This window comes from Euphorbia lathyris, chromosome 2 (genome assembly GCF_963576675.1).
Source record: "Euphorbia lathyris chromosome 2, ddEupLath1.1, whole genome shotgun sequence".
Classification (NCBI taxonomy): Eukaryota; Viridiplantae; Streptophyta; class Magnoliopsida; order Malpighiales; family Euphorbiaceae; genus Euphorbia; species Euphorbia lathyris.
Window position 1 is genome coordinate 39,076,400 of NC_088911.1, and position 24,658 is coordinate 39,101,057.

At 32.0% G+C, this 24,658-nt stretch overlaps 2 protein-coding genes across 3 annotated transcripts; both read left to right on the forward strand.

The window, feature by feature from the left end:
- The first annotated feature begins 294 nt into the window (after positions 1-294).
- On the forward strand, positions 295-6,328 carry LOC136217861 (agamous-like MADS-box protein AP1). The gene is made up of 8 exons (XM_066004537.1): positions 295-639; positions 4,626-4,704; positions 4,886-4,950; positions 5,028-5,127; positions 5,414-5,455; positions 5,650-5,691; positions 5,773-5,888; positions 6,010-6,328. The coding sequence occupies exons 1-8, from the start codon at positions 455-457 to the stop codon at positions 6,110-6,112; spliced, it is 732 nt and encodes a 243-aa protein (XP_065860609.1). The 5' UTR covers positions 295-454; the 3' UTR covers positions 6,113-6,328.
- Positions 6,329-19,287: 12,959 nt separating this feature from the next.
- On the forward strand, positions 19,288-20,436 carry LOC136220402 (universal stress protein PHOS32). Of its 2 annotated transcripts, none has more exons than XM_066008224.1 (3): positions 19,288-19,715; positions 19,791-19,864; positions 19,917-20,436. In XM_066008224.1, the coding sequence occupies exons 1-3, from the start codon at positions 19,403-19,405 to the stop codon at positions 20,223-20,225; spliced, it is 696 nt and encodes a 231-aa protein (XP_065864296.1). In that variant the 5' UTR covers positions 19,288-19,402; the 3' UTR covers positions 20,226-20,436. The 2 variants fall into 2 exon arrangements, with proteins under 2 accessions (XP_065864296.1, XP_065864297.1); XM_066008225.1 differs by having other exon boundaries at positions 19,289-19,715; positions 19,935-20,433.
- The last annotated feature ends 4,222 nt before the right edge of the window (positions 20,437-24,658 follow it).

The following is a 24,658-nucleotide window of genomic DNA, read 5'->3' on the forward strand; positions in this document are numbered from 1 at the left end:
ACTTATGTTTGTGCGTATGGTGTAGGAATTGTGTAGTGATGTACTAAGAAGGAATATAATATACAATTTCTTTATCTTTTTCTTTTAAGTGAAAGGGAGAATAAATGAAGAAGTGAAATAATATAATTGCTGGAAAATAAAAGGTAAGGTTTTAACCCAGTGGACGCAGAGAACTAATTAGTACAGAAAAGAACCAATAAAAGAGTGACAACAAATCCTAAAAAAAACAAAGACCAGAGTGGTTTGGGGAAAACCGCCATATAAACCACCACTATTTCACCATTAACCATTCTATATATGTGCATGCCTTGTTAGGAAATAGGAAGAAGAAGAAAGGAAATAATCCCATTAATAAACTCTCTCTTTCTCTCTTCCCTCTTTGAGGTTAGGGATTTTTATCTTTTTTAGTTGTTTCTTGGATTTAGTTTGTTGGGTTATTTAGAGGAAAGTTAAGATGGGGAGAGGTAGGGTTCAGTTGAAGAGAATAGAAAACAAGATCAACAGACAAGTAACATTTTCAAAAAGAAGAGCTGGTTTATTGAAGAAAGCTCATGAGATCTCTGTTCTTTGTGATGCTGAAGTTGCTCTTATTGTCTTCTCCCATAAAGGGAAGCTCTTTGAATACTCTACTGATTCATGGTACTCTCTCTTCTTAGCTTTTCTTTCTTATAAGATCTGAAATGGGTTTTCTTTCCTTTTTCATGTTTATTGTACATCACAAAAACATATTTTTTTTCCCCATATGAAAGGGTAAGTACAACATGTTCCTCTTCTGGAGAATTACTAATACTAGAAGTGTGACTGTGAGTCATGTTATCAATTAAAATTAATTAATAGTAATTTAATGGTTCAGACATGTAATTAGTAGTTGAGGTTCAGACTGGAGGACTATGTTTAAAACCTTAACAGAAACTGAAGGTCTTTGGCCGTTGGTGGAAGACTGGCAGTTCTAGGTTTTATATGAGATTTAATACAAAAGGTATCAGAAGAAGCAGAAGATGTAATAAAAACTTGTTTCTTTCTTCTTTTACTTTTGTTTAAGATAAGCTTATCTTTTCCCTGTTTAAACCCTTCTTCTTTCTCTAAAAAGCTGTGAGTTTGAGTTTGAGTATGAACAAACTCTGAATTTCAATACCCATTTTGACATGTGTCCCAGATCCACTCAAGTACTAAGCTACAGAAACTAAATTGTCTGCTTCTCTATAATATTCTGCATGTAATAGATATAGGGAACCGATTTTTTTCTTAAAAAAAAAAATTGGGAAAAGTTGGTTCAATTTTCAGTGCAAAACCCTACTGCTCAACAGGAAGCCGATTCAATTTTTTTTTTCAAGTCTTAGGATCATAAAGTAAAGTAGCCGTACACTTACTTCTACCTGCGATTGCACGAAAAATATATACATAAATTTATTTATTTTCTTCTTTTTGTTTCATGTTTCAGAAAAGAACTACTTTAGCAAACATTGGACATTCTTTTTATGTGAATCATAATGAGATCAGTATATATATATAATTCTTTAGAGGGGTTTGACTGTTGTGATTTGTTCTATAGTTTTAATGTTTAGAAGTTTGTCTGTTGTGTCTTGCTTTGAAATGGGAGTTCAAACTTATTAATAGAGTATTTATATTGATCTTGAATAGAAAAGTAGTTTCTAAAGGAACTGTTAAATAGACAAATATATATTTTTTATAAAGAACATAGATTTATTCCATTATAAGAGGAATACAGTCACAAATAAATTAAAGAATGTTAAATTAATTAAGGGAAAGAAAGTCAGGTTTTGATTGAGAAATTATGGATGAAAAATGAAGAATGGTAGACTAATTAGGGGAAAGAAAGAAAACTTTTGGTTTACAAATTATGAGAACTCGTGACTCCAAACATGTACAACACAGATTCTTCTTACTATGTGTTATTTAATCAATAAAATGAGATTGCAAAGATTACCAACTCAAAAAATTTAGATTTAAACTAATTATTATTATTATTAATATTTCTGAAAGTGTGTATGTAGGTTAATTAGATAAAAATAAATAAATTGAATTCTTGCATCAATCTTGAATGTAAGAGTTATAGCATTCTGTTGTTAAATTAGGTTTTGTCTAGGATCATCTTGAGTGTTACCAAATCTCGGAGGTTTAGGAGTCTCCGAGGTTTCCCAGAGAAGGGGTTGAAGACATATATAGACATTACCAAAAAAGAAAATACAATTAAATAGATAGTGTGCAATGTAATGTAATAGAAAGAGCTAGCAGTTCAGCTTTTGTGAAGTCCCAAACTGTGATTAGCCCAACCTATGGTGTTTACAGTTGCATATATGTCAGACTTGCATAGGGATTAGGGAGAGTTTTTTGTTATTTGTTTCCCTAATTGTTTATTCATTTTATCTCTATTTACTTCTGTTAAACATGAAAAGAGTTGTTAGAGGTATAAAAAAATATTATTCAAAGCTTATCTATCATTTTAAACCTTAAAATTTTGTTTTTTTATTAATATAATAGTAGATTTTCTCTTATATTGTGCATAAGTATATTCAAGAGGTTAATTTGTGGGGGGTTTTAAATTAAATTTTAAAGAGATCGTGTTAAAACACAACTCCAAAATGTGTCAACTCTTCTTCGAATCACTAAAAGTTTCATTTTTTTCTCTATTATTGAAAATTTTCTATCCTTTTATTATTTCATTTTTTATTAATAATTTATTATCGAAAAACTTTTAAGTAATGAGTGTGAGAAGTATTGTTATATTGATGTCTTATATAGTTAAGAACCAATTTTTTTTATATTATATTTAAAGAGACGACCCAAACCTTCTTAGGAATCTTTTAAAGAGTTACCAAACCAAAGGAACTAGAGAGTTTTTAAAAGTGTAGATTTTCTTAATAATTTATCTAATTACTCAGTTTGAGTTTGGTCATGTACTTTTTAAATGAATCCACTTCTAACTAAAGTTTTATGACTTAGTCTCAATATTTTTAGCTTAAAAGACTTTAGTCTTTTAACCGCTCAAACAAACATTAATTAGTTTATAAACGAATATAATGATTTAATTTTTATTGTGCAAGAATGAGTAAACAAAAGTTGATATAATTTTGAAAATCTGAATTTATAATAAGATTAGTGAATTAAGCTTTAATAAAATTACTATTTTAATTAAAAAAAAGATTTAGTAAATTTTAATTATTAATTTATTTAAATAATATATACTACATATATATTTAATGACATTAAAACAGTTAAAATATTCTAAAATAAAGAGATAATACTCTAGATTTTGTAATTAATAGTTAAGATTATAACATCACATCTTAAGTTGAAATTCAACTTGATGAATGCCAATCCAATCTAAAGAAAATATAGCTTCCAAATATCCAATTTGAAGGATTAAAATTTGTTGGCTTTGCAACTCTTTATATTCTCTAAACTCTAAAACCTTATCTATCAGTTTAAGTTTTGAGTTTTTGAGTAACTATACAAGTTTGCTATGTAGAATTACATATTGCATGCTTAGATATGTTTGTATTAGACATTGTTGCATGTCCTTTTATATATATATATAAACATAGTCAGGTGATATATACATTTCTGAATATGGAAAGAGAATCTTAAGGTCTAGTGTTTATATATGTAAGTTTATATATGAGAAGAGAAAGAAAGAAAGAAAAAGCATCTTGTATATATGTTCCCTAAATGTAACTACATACTCAGAGAGATAAGAGGGAAATAGTGATATATAATTCCCTTTCCCTTTCAATGAATGACTTAGAAGAAGAAGAGTAATCATTCATCTCAAGATAAAAAGTACATAATCACTGTCAAAGATAATATATATTACTTGTCTGCCTGGGAAAAGAAAAGATCATTAGTTTTTCTTGGAAATGATATGGTCCCACTATACCCAGAGAAGATAAGGTAGTCTACCTAGTACTGATTAAAAGTTGGAACATTTTCTTTTAGTATTTTTCAATGAAAATGGCTGCTTTGCTTTGGACTATGGAATATCTGCACTTTGTTTCTTATCCTTACACATCTTTTTCATTCAATGAACATTTAATGACCCCAAATTCCCATAAATATATATATCTTTTAAATTTGTTTACATCAGTCTATCAATTTGATTCTTTGTTGGGAATCAATGAATATGCAAAATAAGGTATATATAGTTGTTTGATTTTATCCCTAGCAACAACACATGCTTGCTACATGAATATGTCAATCATAGTCTGATCTTTGAGCATGTTTCAGGATATGCTTGTACTTAGGTCTCCCATCCTATATATGATTTTGTTCAACTCTACTTTATTTCATTTCAACAAGACATGATTCAACTTTTGGAAAAATGAAATTTATACCAACTTCAAATCTCGACAACTCAATTTGTTAATGGAATTTCAATACACGGTAAAATGAGTTTGTGTTGTTCACGCTTAAAAATCCCCCGGGTATTCATGTGTAGAGGTATGTTAGAGATATAAGAAAAACTAGACTTAGACTTACTGTTAGTTTAAGTTTTTAATCAAATGGTCCGGTGACAATGATAACTTAAAAAATGGCTGATAGATCAGGCAAACAACATAAAGATTTATATTATTTGGTGCTGACATGATGGTATTCTTATGCAACAGCATGGAGAAAATTCTTGAACGCTATGAGAGGAATAATTATACAGAAAGGCAGCTCATGGCAACTGATCTCAACTCTCATGTATGTAACTTGTACTTATTCCCTTTACAAAAATTCAATTAGGTTTTAGTTGTTTAAGAACATCAGGATTAGTTTATCTAATCTATGTAATATACCTCATAATTAGTGAAATAGCAAATGAAAGTTTTTCTTAATTTATGATATTGTAGTATATATTTTTAAGCTGAAATTTGTTGTGCAGGAGAATTGGACCCATGAGTATAACAGACTCAAGGCAAAAGTTGAGCTTTTACAGAGAAATCATAGGTACTAGCTACTTCACACTTTTAGCTTAAATCCATTGACATGTATTTTTATTATTGTTTCTTTGTAAACCTCAACAGGCATTATATGGGAGAAGATCTAGACTCAATGTCTCAGAAAGAACTTGCCAACTTGGAACAACAGCTTGAAAATGCTCTCAAGCACATTAGGTCAAGGAAAGTATGTATCTTTCTCCCTCTGTCAATATGTAATTTATTTTCATCAAACCCTAACCACCTTTGGCTGATGGATGCAATGCAAAGCCACATTGCAATCAAATGATCTTTAATTATAAATGTACAATAAAATCTCAATTTTGGTTTGCAGTATCAATTTCTTCCAAAAACTAAACTCTGAGCATTAATTTAATCCATAGTTCATTCCTCAGATGAAAGGTTAAAGTTTTAGGTTTAGATGATCTGTTTGCTATTAAGTAGCTAATAAGCAATATTCCACTCTCTTGCAGAACCAACTGATAGGAGACTACATCTCTGAACTCCAGAAAAAGGTAAGATCACCTGTTTGCACTTTATGTTGTTTAGGGTTTTCTTTGCTTTCTGTAAACCCTAAACAAGTTTACTATATTCCTCAGCAATATCCAAATGCTGGGTTGGAATTACTTGTTTGTGTTCAATCAGAATGTTTGTTGGCTGGCTGTATTACTTTACTTGATTTTGTTTTCTAATGGTTTATCTATGGCAGGAGAAAGCAATCCTGGAGGAAAACAGCATGCTAACAAAGCAGGTAATCAAACCCTCTACCTTATCAAATCTATTCTTAAAGAGGGTTGAGTCTAAAAATATTTTGATTTTAAAATGAAAATAGATCAAAGAGAAAGAAAAGGCAGTAGCACAGCAAGCACAGTGGGAGCAGCAAAACCATAACAACAATGTCTCACAATTCCTTATGCCACAGCCTCCACTTCCATGCCTTAACATTGGGTATTTTTCTTCATTCTAATCTAATTAGTTTTCATTTTCGTTGCACATACACGCCTCAAGCTCAAATGGCATTTACGCGTATGGATGAATAATTGTGATTTGAATAAATGAAAAAATGCAGGGGAAATTATCAGGAAGAAGCAGTACCAGAGGTGAGGAGGAATGAACTAGACCTGACCCTGGAACCAATATATTCATGTCATCTTGGCTGCTTCACCTCATGAACTTAGGTTGAAGAAAGACAACTATTATTCTATTACTGCTACCTGATATAATGAAGGTCTTAATTTGTTAATATATGCAAGATCAAGAACTCTTTAATTATGTGTTTTTTGTTTCTTGAAAAAAGATGTTGGCAACTAAACTGTTTGAAAGAACAAATATCTATCCTTTATATATTTATATTAATATATGCATGATGATAATTGTGTATATTTCAATGCTCTTGGATGTATATGCTTAGCCTTTCATCTTTTTCTTTTCCTTGATGATAATTAATCAAGATGGTCCAGAGATCATCCTCTACTCACTCATTCAACAAAAAATACACGTGTTTGGAAGGTGTATATATATTTAGTTGCACGAATCAAAACCTCGGAGCTCAACTTTTAATGGAATAATGTCATTTCATCAGCAATTTATTTAAAAAAATATTAATTTTTAAATTTAGTGTTATAGAAAGGGATTAACGGTAATTAATCCATTTAGATATACGGATTCAGACGTACCTTATTGAATTGCAGAACCTGTAGAGAGGAGGAAGAGGCAACCTTTCTAACCTTATATTCTCTTATGGGGTGATTAGGGTTAAGCTTATTTATAGGAAGCTAAAACCCTAATCCTTCATCTCTTAAGATGGGCTTGGCCCATTCCATTTCAAACGGGTAATTAGATACATATCCAATTAATCCTAACATTATAGTTATCTAGTTTCCGCTTATAAACAGTTCAATTTTGCAATCAATATTTATAAAATAGTGCGATTTCAAGCATAATTAACAAATAATATTTTTTCTGTATGTAATTTCATGTTCTAACTACTTCTAAACTCTAGCGTTTTGATCATTCAAAATGACTTGAAATTACACATCTTTTGTTTTAAAAAAACAAAGCAAAAAGCATTATTAGCCTCTGATCTTTCATTTTTTTGGTTCATTAAGTCATTCATCTTTTATTTGGATACATTAAGTGTTTGATCTTTTATTTTTGGTCTCATTAAGCCATTGATGGCCAAATTAGTAAGTTGTGAATATGTAATTCTGTTAACAAGGCGTTATTAACTTTATATGTATTTGAAATTATTAAAAAAATAATTTTTACATTTTGTATTAAGGTTTTTACAGTTTTCTTAGGGCCCGTTTGTTTTACCTATTGTTTGCTGTTACAGTTTGCTGTTGTTGTTTGCTGTTGGAAAAAAGTTGTTCTCTACTTTTGTAAAAAGCTGCTTTTCGGGTGTAAAAAACAAACAGGAGATCACTAACCAAACACCTAATGCTGCTTTTCAGATGTAAAAGGCAAACAAGAGGTCACTAACCAAACACCTAAAACTCTCCCTTATGAAGTGAAAAGGTAAAAATGAGCATGAAAAGGAGCAACCAAACACCCCCTTATAGTCACAAACACATCCAAAGCTGCTTTTAAATAGCGGAAAAATACAAATTTCGAATGCAAGTGCAATGAATATAACAGCCTATTAACCAAATTTTATGTTCAAAATTACTTTTTTTTTTTTGTTATCAAGGGCTTAATGATACCTAAAATAAATGATTAGTGTCTTAATATATTCAAATAAAAGATCAAAGGCCCAGGGTCCGTTTGTTTTACTTGATGTTTGCTGTTTCCTGTTACGGTTTGTTATTTGCGGGTTGCAAATACTACTTTTCCAAAAGCAAGGACCAATGATGCGCGTTTTACGTATACGTGCACGTGAAGGCAAGTGTACCTTAGTCGTGTATCAAGTAATAAATTGAAAGTAGAGTATCGTTCTCACGAGGATGGTGATTATAAGTACTAATATTTTTTCTCACTAACTATTATTTAAACAATCGAAAGGTAGAGTTTGATGGACAACCAAACTAAGACTTAAGTAAAAAGTGAGATGAAAATTGTACAAAATTAGATGAGAGAATACTTATAATGAAAGAAACTAAGGCTTCTAGCTTCACTTAACCTCTTTGCCTGGTAATAACACTTAACCCCTTTTAAGTTGTTTTATCCTTTTTAAGATGACGATTTTTCTTATTAACTAATAGTTCTCGGGATTGGTTCTAAACTCTCGACTAATTACTTTCCCTTGACAATACCACTTTTGTGTAGTTAAAAGGGTAAATATGATATTTTATGAGTTAGAGGGGTAAATGGACAAGTTGAGGGGATGAGAAATACCACTTTTATGGAGTTAATGGAGTAAATAAGACATTCGATTAGTTAGGAGGGTAAAATAACCAATTTGGACAAGTTAAGGGGATTGAGTGAGCATTAGGCCTTATTTTAAATATCATCAAATTTTGATGATATTTTTATAATATCATATGTTAAGGTGTGAGTAAAGCCAAATTAAAAACTGAAAAAACCGAACCTGTTGGATAATTGTTATTGTTGGACAGACCACTTGGTCCAATTTTGAATTTACGAAAAAAAACTCAACCTTAGTCTTTTTTTTTTTGGTAAGATAGAGTAGCCTAAGGGCTACAAGGGGCATAGCCTGGGGAAGGAGACGCCCAGGACATCTTGGAGTAGAATTTCATGAATTACATTGGGGGATTGATTAAGGATGTGCAATCCCAATGGAACATCATGAGCAAGGTTAGCTAAGCGGTCTCCACTTCTGTTTCCTTCATGGTACGTGTGGGATATTACCACCATCCAATCTCGGTTCAGCAGCTCCTTAATGTCGTCAATCAAGTTACAAAACTCATTTGGACTGAGATCCTTTCCCTTCACAAGGCTGATCACAGTTTGGCTATCAGATTCCACCTCCACAAATCTTAGACCCTTAGACCAAGCAAGTGAGAGACCTTCGTCTTTAAACAGGACCAGGTTAGGTTGGTGTGGTGTTGAATCTATATTTTTTATTGAAAAAATAATAATATTTATTATTATTATTTTTAATAATTCGGATTTAATTTTTTATTTTAATGAAATTCATTTTCTCCTAACGTTTTTTCAATGGTCATGGTCAATAGTCAAGATTCAATAAGGAGTAACCTTCTCTGATTTCTCTCCATCTTTATTCCCCGTAAATCAGAGCATAACAGCTAGGGGTGAGCATCGATTCGGTTACTAACCGAACCGAACTTTCAATTAACCAAACCGAAATTTGTGTTATTTTCATAACCGAATCGAACCGAATAAGATTGGTAACCGAATTTTATTTAACCGAATTTTTTTGCTTCGGTTCGATTACCGACCGAATAACCGAAAACTTATAATATTTAATTTTTGTATATTTTTGTTTAATTGGTTTTCAAATAATGTTCTTATATAAAAGTTACAATTGAAGAAATTAAAGACTAATGAATCAAAATTTATATAGATAAAGATAAAAGTATATTTTTTAGGGGTTGGATTTTATATTTTATAAGTTATTTATATATGTAAAAATAAAATTATATTTTTTATATCTATATAATAAGTTCGGTTATCGGTTATACCAATATATTTTTCAATAACCGAACTGATAACCGATTACCAAACTAAGCTAAAATTAAAACCGAACCGAATGAGAATGTTAAAATAACCGAACCAAACTAAAATTTCGATTTGGCTATTGGTTTGGTAATCGGTTACCGGTTATTTTGCTCACCTCTAATAACAGCTCTTTTTTCTTATATAAATAGTTGTTGAGACTATCATTCCAAGTACGAAGAATTACAATATAATTTGCTTTGAGTAAATTGAAACTCGGTATTTATAAAGTGTAGACAGAAACGAGTTCGTACGGTGCAATATGAATTCGTATACGAGAGGACTTTTTTTTATCCTGTAGGCGACCGGAAATTACATTGCTTGCACTTTCTGACAGTTCCACGAACGTGTTAAAAAAAAGCGACTTAGTCCTCAACTCTGTCCATTGTTTTGTTTGGTGAATTTCGGGTTTTCAAGTTCCGATTCCAACAGAACCTAATTGATTTAATTTAGAAGCCGGTTCGATCTACTTTATAATTTATAACAATCAAATTTTCATTCGGTTTTGTTCAACTCAATAAAACAAAACTAAAATTGCAATATCACAACTTTTTTTTTCGATTCTCAGCCAAACTTGTTTCCAGATGATCCTGAAACGTTGACAAGCATTTATGAAATATGTATAAGGAAGATTGTGTCGAAGGATTTGATTCTGGTTATCCAGTATCGATTATTACCAAGTTGAACATTAAATGATATGATATTATTACAACTTTTATTCTTTCGAATAAATTCGTATAAGCCCCTGCTTTGCTTATATCTCATTGAAGATTTTGGTTCTTCTAACAATGTCAATATAACTTTTTTTTTTTTTTTTTTTTTTACTACTTTTGATATTCAAAAACCACAAAATGAAATTTGTAGTGTAGACCATGTTCATAGATTAAAATTGTGAAAAGTGAGGTTATATGTATTCCCAAGTTGCAAATGACACATTGACAACACGACAAAGCTACTCAAAGTTTAAGACATGAAAGGACTTGCTAACCAATCAATTATATCTGAAAAGTTATTGTGTGTGAAGGTTGTTCAATTTTAAATTGCTTTAAATAATGCCTCACTTTTCTCTATTTTTCTCAATGTCATTTCTAGTTCCCCTTCTTATTTTAATTCATTCATTAAACCACCTTCTTATTATTATTATTATCCACCTCATACCTATTGGATTGGGTGTTTGGTTGCTTATTTTCATGTTGCTCTTTGTCTTTTCACTTCAAAAGCAAAAGTTTTAGGTGTTTGGTTAGAAATCTTCTGTTTGCCTTTTATACCTGAAAAATAGCATTTTACAAAAGTAGAGAATACCTACTTTTTGGAAAAGCAGTATTTTTCAACACCAAACAGCAACAGTAACAACATACAGTAGGTAAAACAAACAGGCTCTCAATGTTTACTTGTAAATATTTTATAATCACGGGGTTGACCTTTTTCTAATAAAAGCAACATTATATATATAAGTTATTGTTTATGTCCATGAATGATGAAACCCTAGCTTGTGAATTACTTATGATCTTGATTTATTGATCATTGCCCTAGATTTGGTAAAGTTTTATGAGCTTAGAATAGTGGGTAATATCCTTATAACTATAGCATTAATAATTATCATAATCTTTACCTAACGGGATTCATGATCTTACCTAATGGTAATGGAGGAACAAGAATATGAAGTTTCTATAGTATCGGGATTCTTTTCTCTTTCTTTTGTTTTTTTTAATCACTAATATAATATTACTTTATTAATTTTATGATGACGGTATAATAATATAAGGGATATGTTGCAGAAATACCCCTAATATTTACAGTCACATACAATTTTACTCCAGCATTTAAAATGGTGCAATTTTACTTCTAACGTTGTCAGCAAAAAGCAATTTTTACCCCTAAGGTTGTCAAAATTGCATATCAGTTCGTTTTAAAAAAAAATCATATTTTCTGTGAGTTAATAATAGAATTGGAGGTTAATATTTATTAATTCGGCGATATATTTTAATTTTTTTTTTGTCGAACTTGTAAAATAGACAGTATATTTTTTTTTAATTTTTTTTCACGTCTAATCATATGTTTATGGTCTGTCACTAATGAGTAATAAAATGACTCACATCTGAAGCAGGGCCGATCCTGAGGTTTTAGAGGCCCAGAGGCGAGTTACTAATTAGGGCCCTAATAAATAAGTACAAGTAAGAAATAAAATAGAAAAATCAATTGTATATAAAAAAAAATAGCACTTAAAAATGACATTTTTTTTTGTTACATTTAACAAACAATCTAATAAAAACATTTCATTTGAAAAACATTTTATATTCCTTTAAGTACCCAATTTCTTATACAAAATGATGTCTATGAGCATTTCTAAATGCAAAATTTTCAAATCTAATAGATTATGAAATAGTTCTAATAGATTTTATGCTTTTCAGGACACAAAGTATGATAACAGAAAAATGAAAAATCAAATCTGAAAATCATCTCACTTAACGGGCTTCAGCGCGGCTAAGTTCTTGAAATTAGAAGATTTTGTTGCATTTCTCCCAAATTGTCTCTAAAGACCAAGTAAATCAGAATATGATAGAGTTTGGTAAAGACGGGAGAGATAAATTAGAAATTTTGCTAGGAATAATGGGCGGGAGAGATAATTATGGAAAGACTCTGAAATAAATTAGGGAATTGATATCTAACATTTTTATTAAGAAATTTGGAAAGAATGTGAGATAAATTAGAGAATTTGGAAACACTACTTAGTAACTGATGCCCATGTTTTTAATCAAGTATTTTCTTTTTTAATTTAATCTAATGCCAAGATTTTTAATTTGGAAAGAATCTTATGAAAATATTTTTAATCAAACTATATTTTTGTTTTGAATTTAATCAAGTATAGTTTTTTTGAATCAAAGAATGACTTTTATTAACTTAAATCAGAAGATAACACATCAATAATAAATGGTGGTTGACAAGCCCACTTACCACGAACAGAACTAGAAGTAACAGCTTTAGCTAGGCTATGGGCTGCTAAACTCGCTGATCGTTTAATAAAAGAGATCGAATAGGAATTCAAATCTCGTAACAAATCACAACACTCACGTATCACATCAGACAAATAAGATAATTGATATTTTTGGAGCTGAATAGCCCGAACCACCATCAGACAGTCGGACTGAACTTCAACATGGCTTAAGTTATAGTTCTTGATCCATGATAACGCTTCGCGGATTTCCATTGCCTCAGCCAAAGGTGTATCCGTTATCTCAGCAAGGTAACCCATACTTGCCGCAAAGCATCGCCCCTGATAGTCGCGTAAGAGGAAGCCAAAAGAGCAGAAATTATTTAAACCATTTACCCCTGCATCGACATTACAGATGTAGTAGCCTGCAACCAGTTTCTTGCATTTACACAATGCACCCGTGTATTGATTTTGTTGATTTGGGTGATGCCTTTGCGCTGCCTCCCAAGCTGTCAGTTCAGCAGTGGCGGTCTGAAATATTTCCTCAGGCGTTCGAAATTTATCATTCCAAACTTTTTCGTTTCGTGCCCTCCATAGTTGCCAACAGATCATCGCAATAAGGTTACAATCCATCGTCACATCACCAAAGATATTTGTAAACCAGTGGATAAAATTCGTGATTAGATCCAACCGATTGTCTTTAAACAATAATTTCCATACCTGAGCAGCTCGAGGACACCCTATGAACACGTGAAACACGTTTTCCCCAAAAGCTCCGCACACCGGACAGCAGTTAGGTAGCGAACTATGACGAATTGCAAGATTATTCAAAGTTGGCAAACAGTTGGTAAAAATTCGCCATAAACAGTTCTTGACTTTCGGGGCAACCGCCAAATTCCATATCAGCTTCCAGTTTATTCCGTTCGGATTTATTTGATTCGACGGTATCAGTCCCCTTACCCGAAAATATCCGCTCCTAACTGTATAAGCACCAGATTTATCAGATGGGCAAAACCAAGCATCTTCAACACGTGTACGCCTGGGCGGTATGGAATAAATGAGTTTGGCATCCCGTGGACTAAACGAGCTGTTAATAACCTCCTGGTTCCAATTTCCTTGATCATCCATAAGGTCTTTGACAAGTCCTGAGGGCAAAGATGTTGCAGCCGAACTTGTTGGGAAAGGGTTCTGATCGTCCGGCAACCAAGGGTTGTTCCAAATAGAGCTGGATTCTCCATTGCCAATTTTCCTCCTCAATCCGTGGATCAAGATCCCTCGACCCGCAATGATGCTGCGCCATATGAAGGAAGGGTTGTGCCCTAGGGTTGCCTGTAAAAAATCAACATTAGGGAAATACCTTGCTTTTAGAGTTCTTGCTAACAGTGAATCCGGATTCGTAACAAGGCGCCAACTTTGTTTTGCTAGAAGAGCGAGATTAAATTTATGGATGTCTCGGAAGCCCAATCCTCCATTAGCTTTGGGCCAACAAAGCTTATCGCATGCTTTCCAGTGGATTCCATTTGAGGTTGAGGATGATGAATTCCACCAGAACCTATTCAGCATATTGTTAATGTCATTACAGAAATCCATAGGCATGAGGAATATGCTCATGACATAAGTTGGAATAGATTGAAACACAGCTTTGATGAGAATTTCCTTCCCGGCACGGGATAAATATTTCTCCTTCCAATTATTGATCTGCTTCCAAATTTTGTCTTTTAAGAAACTGAATGCTTGCATCTTACTTCTTCCAACAACAATCGGTGCCCCCAAATAGAATCCCATATCCTCAACTTCAGCAACCCCAAGTTCGTTGCATACATCAGACCGATCTTCATTTGACGAATTGCCACTAAAAAAATACCGAAGACTTTTGGAAGTTCACGCACTGACCCGAAGCTTGTTCATAGCACCTTAAACAGTCTTGAACCACCCTTGCCTCTCTCTTATTGGCTCGAAAGAACAGATAGTTGTCATCTGCAAAGAATAGTACTATAATCAAGTATAGTTTAAAAGCCTATAATAGTACTATACATTATTATAATTGGGCCCCTTTCATCCATGGGCCCTAGGCAGGCGCCCCTCTTGCCCATGCTCAGGGACGGGCCTGATCTGAAGTGTAGATGATAAGATTAATGACCGAGAAAATAATTTGATGAATTATTTCTAAAATTAACCCAACTTGACAACGTTAAGGGTAAAATTACTCTTAGTTGCCAACGTTAGGTAAAATTGCACCATTTTAGACGTTAGGGGTAAAATTGCTTCTGGCTGTAAACGTTAGGAGTATTTTTACACATTAACCTATAATATAATTACCAAATTATCTATTTATCATTACAACTAAAATTTTCATAACAAACCTATATATGTGTGTGTGTGTGTGGACATCCTTTCAAGAGGGGAAGATTTGGCGAAGGCAGATCTATGAGCGCGCCTTACCAAGTCATTGGGATGGTCAATCGAGTCCTTTATACTTACTCAATTAAAGGGGTTGGTTGAAATTTCAACATTTTGCCATTTGCCAAATCCACTTGGATTTGAAGATCTGTTCAACGACTTGCCTCATCAAGCGATCCATGTTCAAAATGCCTTAATTTAGTTTTCTATCCATAGTTCCTCTAAGAATACCATTGTAATTATTTTATTGAAAATGAACCATTTTGCACTTGTTCCCGAATGAAATAAAACGCGATGGCAAGATGCTTCATTTTTTAATGGAACACCAGATTTGCACTTAAGTGAGTGGCGCTTAGGTTATCACAATAAATAACTGGAACTTGAGACACAAGGACAGCCAATTCGGTTAACAAGTTCATGACCCACATCAATTCTGTTGTGGTTGTTGCCACTGCTCTGTACTCGGCCTATGTGGAGGAGCGAGCTAGTGATTTTTGCTTCTTCGAGCTCCTTGAGATGGGGGTTCGGCCTAGGAACTCAACATGACCCATTGTGGATGTATAATCATCTTTGTTTCCTGCCCAGTTAGCATAAAAAAAGCATGAAGAATAGGGGATGACTCACGATAGATTGTAACCCCTTTATCTAGTGTGCCACACAAGTAACGCATTAGACGTTTTAGAGCACACCAATGATCACTGGTCGGACAATGCATAAATTGTGACAACTTGTTGACTACAAATGTTAAGGAGCTTAGAGTTGGCTTTGAGAAGCTTAGCATGACCACGAGATTGGCGAGCAAAGGTGTGTGCGAAGATGTCCCACGCTTCCTTAGCCGTGGAAGCACGAGAGACAAGTGGCACGATTGTAGAATCTAACATACCAATGAGAGCTCCGAACAACAGTTTATCCCGACGAACCCAAATTGTATGTGCTAGGTTGTTTCTAGTAGCAGCAGGAGTCCCAGTGGTGATGGTGGAAGGGGATGTTGGGTGAGAGCCATCAAGGAACTTGAACAAAGCATAGCCCACCAGTGTTGCTTCAAGCTGCAATTTCCATGACAAATAATTGGTGGTTGTCAGTTTGAGAATGTTTGAGAGGGAGACTATGACCAGAGGATGGTTGGGTTGAACATCATTCAGAATAGTATTGTTTGCCATAGTTGAGAAGCGTAGGCAGAATAAAGGGAGAAAAAAAATTAGGTTTAGGTTTAGGTTGAAACCTGCTCTGATACTATATCACGATAGAAGAGATAATTCTTTCATTAGTGTTTAAACGTATATAAAGAGTACAGAGTTTGATACTAGATAGACTTGTTAACAAACTAAGATATACACAAATCCTATATTTACAGTTAACCAATTTAACAAAAAGATAGTTGGACTTTATCAGCTCTTATCTCTAATAGATATGACTTATCTATTATTAAAAGAAGCATTTAGAGTTTTCATTTTTAGGTTATAAATATGTGGCTTCAAATTATAAAGAAATTAATCTTTGAAATATTATGAATCAAGTATTATCATTTAAAGGTTCGACCTTTCTTTGAAGACTTGCCCTTCTTTATCTTTGGAAATTTCACAATTGCTTCAAGTTAAGTTTGAGAATTCTTTTTTGTTGGTTTATGATCCAAACTTACGCACTTCTTTTTCTCGATCCATATCAGGTGGTATCAAAGCCTCATTATTTCCTAACCAGAAACCTCTTTGAAGATATGGTTCAACCAAGAGTTACTTCGGAACAAATGGAAGCGCTAGAGAAACACATGGAAGATCTAAAGTAAGAAGCTTGTGTTGAAGCCCATGCTACCATGATAACATAAGGGAAATCATCACTACATTGAGGAGAGAATTGTTGGAAGTGATTCAATAGAACCAACAAAGGAAATTGCAAGACATGGATGAGAACTTTAGACACAAGGTGGATTTGCTAACGTTCGAAAGGGACATAGAGATTGAAGGATTCATTCGAAGTGGAACAATTCTTTGAGTATCCAAAGGTATTAAATGTAGAAATGTGATGGCTTACCAACTGAATGGAGTAACTTCCATTTGGTGCGATTAATTTGCCTAAGACTGAATGAGGTGTGGAAGGGATCCAATCATATCTTGGCATCAGACGAGAGCCTTGCCGAGAGAAAGGTTGTTACCCCAAATTTTGAGCAATATATATTCCACATCTATCAACATTGTCTTTAGGGAGCACAAAGTCTCCATAGGTACGTCTAAGTTCTTAAGACTATCCGCTAGAGCTCCACCCACTAAGATGGAAGTCCAAAACGCCTCACACCACTTACGAACTAACAACAGAGAGAAGATTGGCATTTTGACAATTCTAAGGTTCGAGATGCACAAAATATAGCTTTGAAAGAGGACCTAGAGTTGAACAAACACTACATTTATCACCGAGTAGGGGTAGATGATTCTTTTTTCACAAGGGGTTCTCCCATATAGACTATAAGGGGGGAATAGTGTCAGACCTAGAGGATCAGACCTAGAGGAACATAGCCTGCCTATGGAGGAAGAATGTTGAGAGATGAAGGGAAACTAAAGGAGTTTTCCACAACTCCTATGTAGAATAATCTATAAATTTGTCCCCTTTTCATGTGCTTTAGGTGTAATTAAAAAACTACAATCCATAAGTATATTTGAGAAGGTTGAATCTGCATCTTCAATGACGGGAAACAAACTCCACTCAGAATCGAATTCAAAGTATTTTTCTTCAGGAATGACTTCATAATCTTTCAATAAACTAGATCTGTGTGACAGTAGATAAAACTCTTCTGTTTTCCATGAAGGCAAAATGATAATACCAATATAGACAAGGCCACAACCACCCGTATAGGGAGAAAGACCATGACCTATAGGGAGAAATACAAGAAAAAAGAAAAAACTTTAAATAAGAGAGAAACTATCAAATCTATCATAGTATAGTAGTAGACTGATTAAAATAAAAGCAAAGTAAAGTAAAGAATGAGCTTATCTTCTAACTAAAAGTCGAAAGAGAATCTCAAAATCTAGATAAAGAACTTGAAATTTTTTTTTTTTTTACGGCTAGGGTTTTGCTTTCCGATTTTTGAGTTTTCTTTTCATTTTTTTGTTTCTCATATCTAAAAGTCCTTTTTTTTTCATTTTAAATTAACTATTTTTTCTCTCAATTCACATTTGATCTGTATTATACATATGAAAATGCAAAAGCACATAAATCACTTTAGTTGTGTGATATGATACATGCCAAACTTGAATGCTAAATTCATAGAGATGGAATTAATTGTTAATATTAATTGAAACTATCGTGAGTAAAAATGAGAGAACCAAATAAATATTCTATACCCTTCTAGGCAAGCACCTCCCATCAAAATTAAGTAATAGTGTAAATGCTTACCTTTTTCTAGTTTTCTTATTGATTACTCTTGACTACCTTAATTATTTCGTTTGTACCAAATGAAATTATGACCAAAACCGAATTTTCCTTATTTGTTTAGTATTCACCCAAACAAATTTATAATCTGCACCATACAAATTAATGTCGATTGCCACTTTTGTATTGAGAAAATGCACTAATCATTATCTTTTGTTTTTATTTAATTTATACCAAAAGAAAAGGAGAGATAACATAAATAAATAATGCATTATATACTTTAATCAAAATGTTAATTACACATAGCTTTTACTACTACTATTTAAGTGAAAAGTAATGTTAGTTGTTTGATACTTATATCTATAAATAAAGTGGCCTCATATATAGATGAAGCAATAAGTAAATCGTGCCCTTAATCTCTCTGTGGTCTTTAGTTTTATTTATTTATTTTTTTTTTTTTTTTTTTGCCATGAATTGGAGATAATTATGATCTCTTATCTCTCAGTCCAATATTATGATGATTAAAATTTAATTATGAAGATAAAATTGGATTAATATGTTATTTATTTCATTTGTCTTCAAAATTTGTAAAATAAAAGTATGTAGAGATTTAATGTGACCAAAATAAATTATTAGGAATAAGTAGCAGGATAAGATGTCTTTGCCAAAAAAAGAAATATATCTTTAATAAAGGAAGATCAATGAATGAGATTAAAATATCCATTTATAGCAAAGATGATGAGAAAGACTAAAAGGTGTGGTATGCACATAATAAGATTGATTAGCGGACCATGATTAATTAAATAAAAAGAAAATCAAGTAACTGTATTGGAGGGCCATGTCTAAAATGAAGAAGACCCTACAAGTTTGATGACAAGCACGTTCATGAATAGCCCCACAAATTAAAGGAGAAAATAAAAAAGAAGTTGAATGATTAAACAACAAAAGTAAAAGCAAATCAAATATATATAACTCATGTGGTCCATAATAATAAGGACCATAACATAACCAACATTTAGAAACTTTATTGAACAACAGAAACAGAAACATTTAGTGTAATAATTACATAGAATTCTCTTACTTTTCAGTATAAAAATTGTTTGTTTCCTCATTGCACATTAAGAGAGAGAGAGATATGGGGAAAGTAGGCACAAGGCTGCCTAGTTTCTGCCTGAACAGAATCAGACCTCATGTTAGAGTTCGTTCTCCTCCTATTCAATCAAAGGTTAATCTGAAAGTGAAGTCTGCACCACCAGCAGCAGCAGCAGCAGGTGTTCAAGATCAAGAAAAAGAAAAAGAGGGATCAGTGAAATCAAAACCTATTATTAATGGTAGAAAAATCATGATAGTAGTTGATTCAAGTGTTGAAGCTAAAGCAGCACTATTATGGGCACTTTCTCACACTGTTCAGAGCCAGGATGTTCTCATTCTTCTTCATGTTACAAAGGGTTTGTTTTCTTGATTTCTTTTATTTCTTTTAATCAAAAGAAAGCATGTAATTAATCTAATTCTTTCTTCTTCAGTTACAAGTGATAAAGGGAGGGGTTATGAAGTGGTAAATTCGTTGAAGAAAATGAGCCAATTAAAGAGACCTGAGGTGAGTTTTATTGATTTGGTTTGAGTTTGTAGCGTGTGATTATGTTAAAAAGGGTTTTGGAAATGTGCAGATAGAGATAGAGACAGCGGTGGTGGAGGGGAAGGAGAAGGGGGAGATAATAGTGGAAGAGGCAAGAAAAAAGGGGGCGGGGCTTCTAGTAATAGGGCAGAAGAAGAGGTCAATGACATGGAAACTGATAATGATGTGGGCAAGGGCAAGCAATAGAGCTACGAGTGGAGTTGTGGATTACTGTATCCAAAATGCAGATTGTATGGCTGTTGCTGTCAGGAGAAAAAGTAAAAAACATGGGGGGTTTTTAATTACTACTAAACGTCATAAAGATTTCTGGCTCTTAGCTTAGCTTAGCTTTATTTTTTTTACTTTGATTCCTAATACTTGGACAGTTTTTCTGTGTTTATTTTGCTTTTGTAAAATTAAAATGAGAAATGAAAAGGGTTGATTATAATTATGAAAAAGCATGTTTTGTCATAATTTAGGGTAGTGGGAGTGGTTAAGGGAGCGACAATGGGGTCCTTTCACCCCTTTTGAGTCTCGTCCGTGGACTACAGTGTCTCAATAATCCACATGTTTGCTTCTTCTTCTTTTTTTTCACTTCATAATCCTATTAATGGTAAAACAAACTGTAGCTTCAATATCATTAGAGTTGTAAATGAGTTCAACTGTTCATGACCAGTTCAGTGGTCGGCTCGATAAAGCTCGACTCGGTTCAATTTATAAACGAGCCACTCGCGTATATAGTTTAGAGGCTCGATTCATAAACACACCGAGGTTGAACATTACAAAGCTCGGTTCAAAAGCTCGCAAGCAGACTCGGTTATAGACTTGTGAATAAGTTTATAACCAAGCTCGATTATAATAATGTTAACGAATAACATTGATTTAAGGGTTTTTTTTATGAATAATCATGGGATCACATTCACTTCTCCTCTCATTTCTACCTCTCACTCATAATATTTTTTATTTAATGACTAAAATGAGGTTTTTAATGTTTATGCATGTAAAATTGTATTATTTCATTTGCTAAACATGCTATTATTTTATTTGATATTATTTTGTTCGTGGACAAAAGAAACAAGTTGCTTGCAATCAAGCTCGTGAATAAAATAAATGAGTAGCTCGCGAGCTAGGCTTGTGAACAAGATAAACGAGTTGGATCGTGAGCAACTCGTGAACAAACAGAACCGAGCTCAATGACAAATTTGAGCTCGTTAACATGATAACAAGTCGAGCTTGAGCAGACAAAGCTCGGCTCAGCTAGAACCCTAAATATAATATAGATCGTGATAGCGCAATAGTAGACAATGCTTCAAATTACTTTTAGCACAACAATGAGAAATGCACTCTACCCAGAATTGACTTCATAGTCTTTTTCTTCATCTTCATTATTTGTTAATGAGTTATATCTATGTGATGATAGATAAAATTCTTCTAATTTTTTTTATAAAGTAAAACATGATAATTCATATAGAGAGACGAAGGACAACAATTCATATAGAGAGACATATCACAACCGCTCATAAAAGGAGAAAAGAACCAAAAGAAGAAAGTATCAAGTAGATAATAAAAACAAAATAAAAATGTATATCCAAAACTTGGATGAAAAAGAGGAGTTATATATATATATATAAATTAAATGCCCTTTCTACTAAATTTCATCATTTTTTAGTTAATTCATACTCTAAATGATTAAATGCTATAAAAAATACTAATTAAATTGATTTGAATGAAAATGGTAATTAGATCTCCAGTTTGATTGTTGACATTTATATATAAAAAAACTTTTTTTAGAAAATATATAAAAGAAACTTTAATGGAAAAAGAAACCATCTAAAAAATAACTAGACAGTGTAATAAAAGCTAGTAAAAACAATGGAGAGAGAGAGGCCTGCGAAGGGAGCCCAGAGCGGTATTGATGAAGATAAGTGAGCAATAATTATTGGGTTGTTTACATGAAATGCATAAGTATAATAATATTTATAGTGTATTCAATATTGGTAATTTAATTAGTATAATATTAAAAATATAAATTTTTATTTTATAAATGTCAAATGGTGTAACCGGTTAACTACCACACTTGACACAATTCATAATATTTACTGATAAAATTAGAAATAAATTTTTAATTTTGAATTTCCGTGTAAATTCCCCATAATTATTGTGGAGAAATGGGGCCTGTGGGTGGGTATGTATGTGATACATGAGTTTGAGTGCCAAATCTTTATTTAGTATTTGCTTTCGTGGGCTTTTCTGGGCCCTTCCTCCACTCACTTTTCTTTTATCATTTAAACATATTTTAAGCTTTATATCAATAGATATTAATTCTTTCTAATAAATTTTTATCAATATTGAAATTCGAACTTGGGCAAACCTGAATCCTCATCTTGTATTAGTCGGTACCCTCATTTTGGAGGGGACTCCTAGTGGTCAGCTTTTGAGCTTGCCTTCTGTGGCAGGCTGAGCCTTGGGCTGGCCAGCTCGTCGAGTTAGTGTTTAGCAAGATTCAGTTTTCGTCTTCTCCGGTCAATTGCATTTTCAGTTGAAAATCCATAAAAATCTCAATAAAATCTCACAAGAAATCTCCTTAAATATGTATCAAAATTCATTTAATTAATCCATAAAAAATTCCATTAAATACCAAGTCAAATCGATTATTTTTGATAAATTGATTTCATGAAAACCGACATTAAAATAAACCTTAATTTAAATTGATAATCTTTTATTGAAAATAAAACAAATTTGACAGAAACATAAATAAATGCTGTAAAGATAAATAAAAACTAAAGTTGACGAAAGAAATATTAAAATTACACAAAGTGATTCAAAATGATCAAAATAATCTTGAAAACTATACTAAAAATAGGATAAAAATACCTCTACTAGTGTCCGTCTTTTGAAATTTGATGAATCACTAGGGCTCAGATTTCAATTCCATCATCTTCTTTTGAGTAATTGCGGCTTTGATTGTAATTTTGATTTATGAGTTTTGTTTTTAGATGTGAAGAATGCGAGAGGAGAGAAACGAGAGACTATATAGAGAGAAAAGAGAGATTGAATAGTGAGAGAGAAAAAAGAAATAAGAGAACAAAAATATCATTTGACTATTTTGTTTGAAAATTAATACATCAAATTTTTTTTTTTTAATACCATTAGTCTTTAGAATCTTATTTGCTAATATAATGAATCTCAATGCTTCTATTTATTAAATTTTGAAATTCAAGATTATACTTGAATAACATAGTTTATTTTCGTACATTTCTAAAATCACAAAAACTAATTAGTGGATTAGATAAAAATATAATATTTTTTTTATAATGGTTTATCTAGTTATTTTAAGTTAACAATTAAAGTTAAGAAGCCTTATTCCATTAAAATCATCAATAATTCTAGGGATAATGTGAAAAATACCATCAACGTCGATAGCGAATAACAATTTTACTTTTAAAGTCTGCAATTTTACTTTTAATACTGGCAATGAAAACCAATTTTACCCCTTACACTATCAAGTTGGGTCAATTCAAAAAATAATTCATCAAATTGTCATCTCAGCCGTGAATCTTGTCATCTACATTTTATATAGTAACATATGACAATCTTGTCCTATTTGGAGCTATTTATAAACATCTGTTTGTAGTTATATGTTATTGATAAAATTATCCTTCTTATTTCCATAAAAAATGTTTATTCTTTAAAAATTATTTATATTTTTACAACATAATTATCAGAAGGACAAGATTTTGTTGCGTTCAATAAATTTTTTGTTTTTTATATAGATTATTTTTATTAATTTTTGTAAGGTGCAAAAATATCCCTAATATTTATAGCTATTGAGCAATTTTACCTTTAACGTCTAAAATAGTGCAATTATATCCATAATATTGGCAGCCAAAATCAATTTTACTCCTAACATTGACAAGTTGGGTCAATTTAAGAAATAATTTTACTCCTAATATTATCATCTACACTTCACATGTGCATCATTTTATCATAGTTAGTAACAGATCACAAACATATGATTAGATGTGAATTTTTTTTCAAAAAAATAAAAGAATATATGTTGTATTTTGTACGAGTTGGACAAAAAAATTCAAATATTTCTCCGAATTTATAAATATTAATTTTTAATTTTATTATTAAATCATAAAAAAAATATGAAATCTCTTTTTTAGAACTACTGATATGTGCAATTGGTGTAATAAGAAATAAAATATCTATGTTTTTTAATAATATCTGAAATCGACCTAACTTACCAATGTTAGAGTTAAAATTGCTTTTAGCTGCCAGTATTATGGCTAAAATTGCACCATTTTAAATGTTAAGAGTAAAATTATTTCTAGTTGTAAACGTTATGGGTTTTTTTTTGACATTTTTCCTTTTATAATTTCATCGTTGATTAATTTAAAACATGTCCATTTTAGACATTTTAAATCCGAACAGCAACAGTTCAATATAGTTTTACCAAACACTAGTAATTAAACAACTAATAACAAACAGGTAAATATCAAATAATTTTTATTCAATATATTTCACGAGTTTTTATTAAACTTGTTAACAAACCTACAATTGAACATGCTAACGAGTTTTAACTTGCTCAAGTTCGGTTTGTTTATGAATCGAATCACTGAATCGTACTCACGAAAACGGTTCGTTCATAAATCAAATCGAACCAAATTTTTATCAAACCATTCACGAGCGGTCCGATTCATTTAGGGCGCCATTTCTAGTGTAGATATTACTAATTATTTTTATGCAAGTAAAACCATAAAAATTCATTTC

Coding starts and splice junctions, on each gene's coding strand:
- LOC136217861 (XM_066004537.1), top strand. CDS start 455: ATGGGGAGAGGTAGGGTTCAGTTGAAGAGAATAGAAAACAAGATCAAC. Junction 5,128..5,413: donor AGCACATTAGGTCAAGGAAA/GTATGTATCTTT, acceptor ACTCTCTTGCAG/AACCAACTGATAGGAGACTA. Junction 5,692..5,772: donor ACAGCATGCTAACAAAGCAG/GTAATCAAACCC, acceptor AAATGAAAATAG/ATCAAAGAGAAAGAAAAGGC.
- LOC136220402 (XM_066008224.1), top strand. CDS start 19,403: ATGGGGAAAGTAGGCACAAGGCTGCCTAGTTTCTGCCTGAACAGAATC. Junction 19,716..19,790: donor TCTTCTTCATGTTACAAAGG/GTTTGTTTTCTT, acceptor TTTCTTCTTCAG/TTACAAGTGATAAAGGGAGG. Junction 19,865..19,916: donor GCCAATTAAAGAGACCTGAG/GTGAGTTTTATT, acceptor TATGTTAAAAAG/GGTTTTGGAAATGTGCAGAT.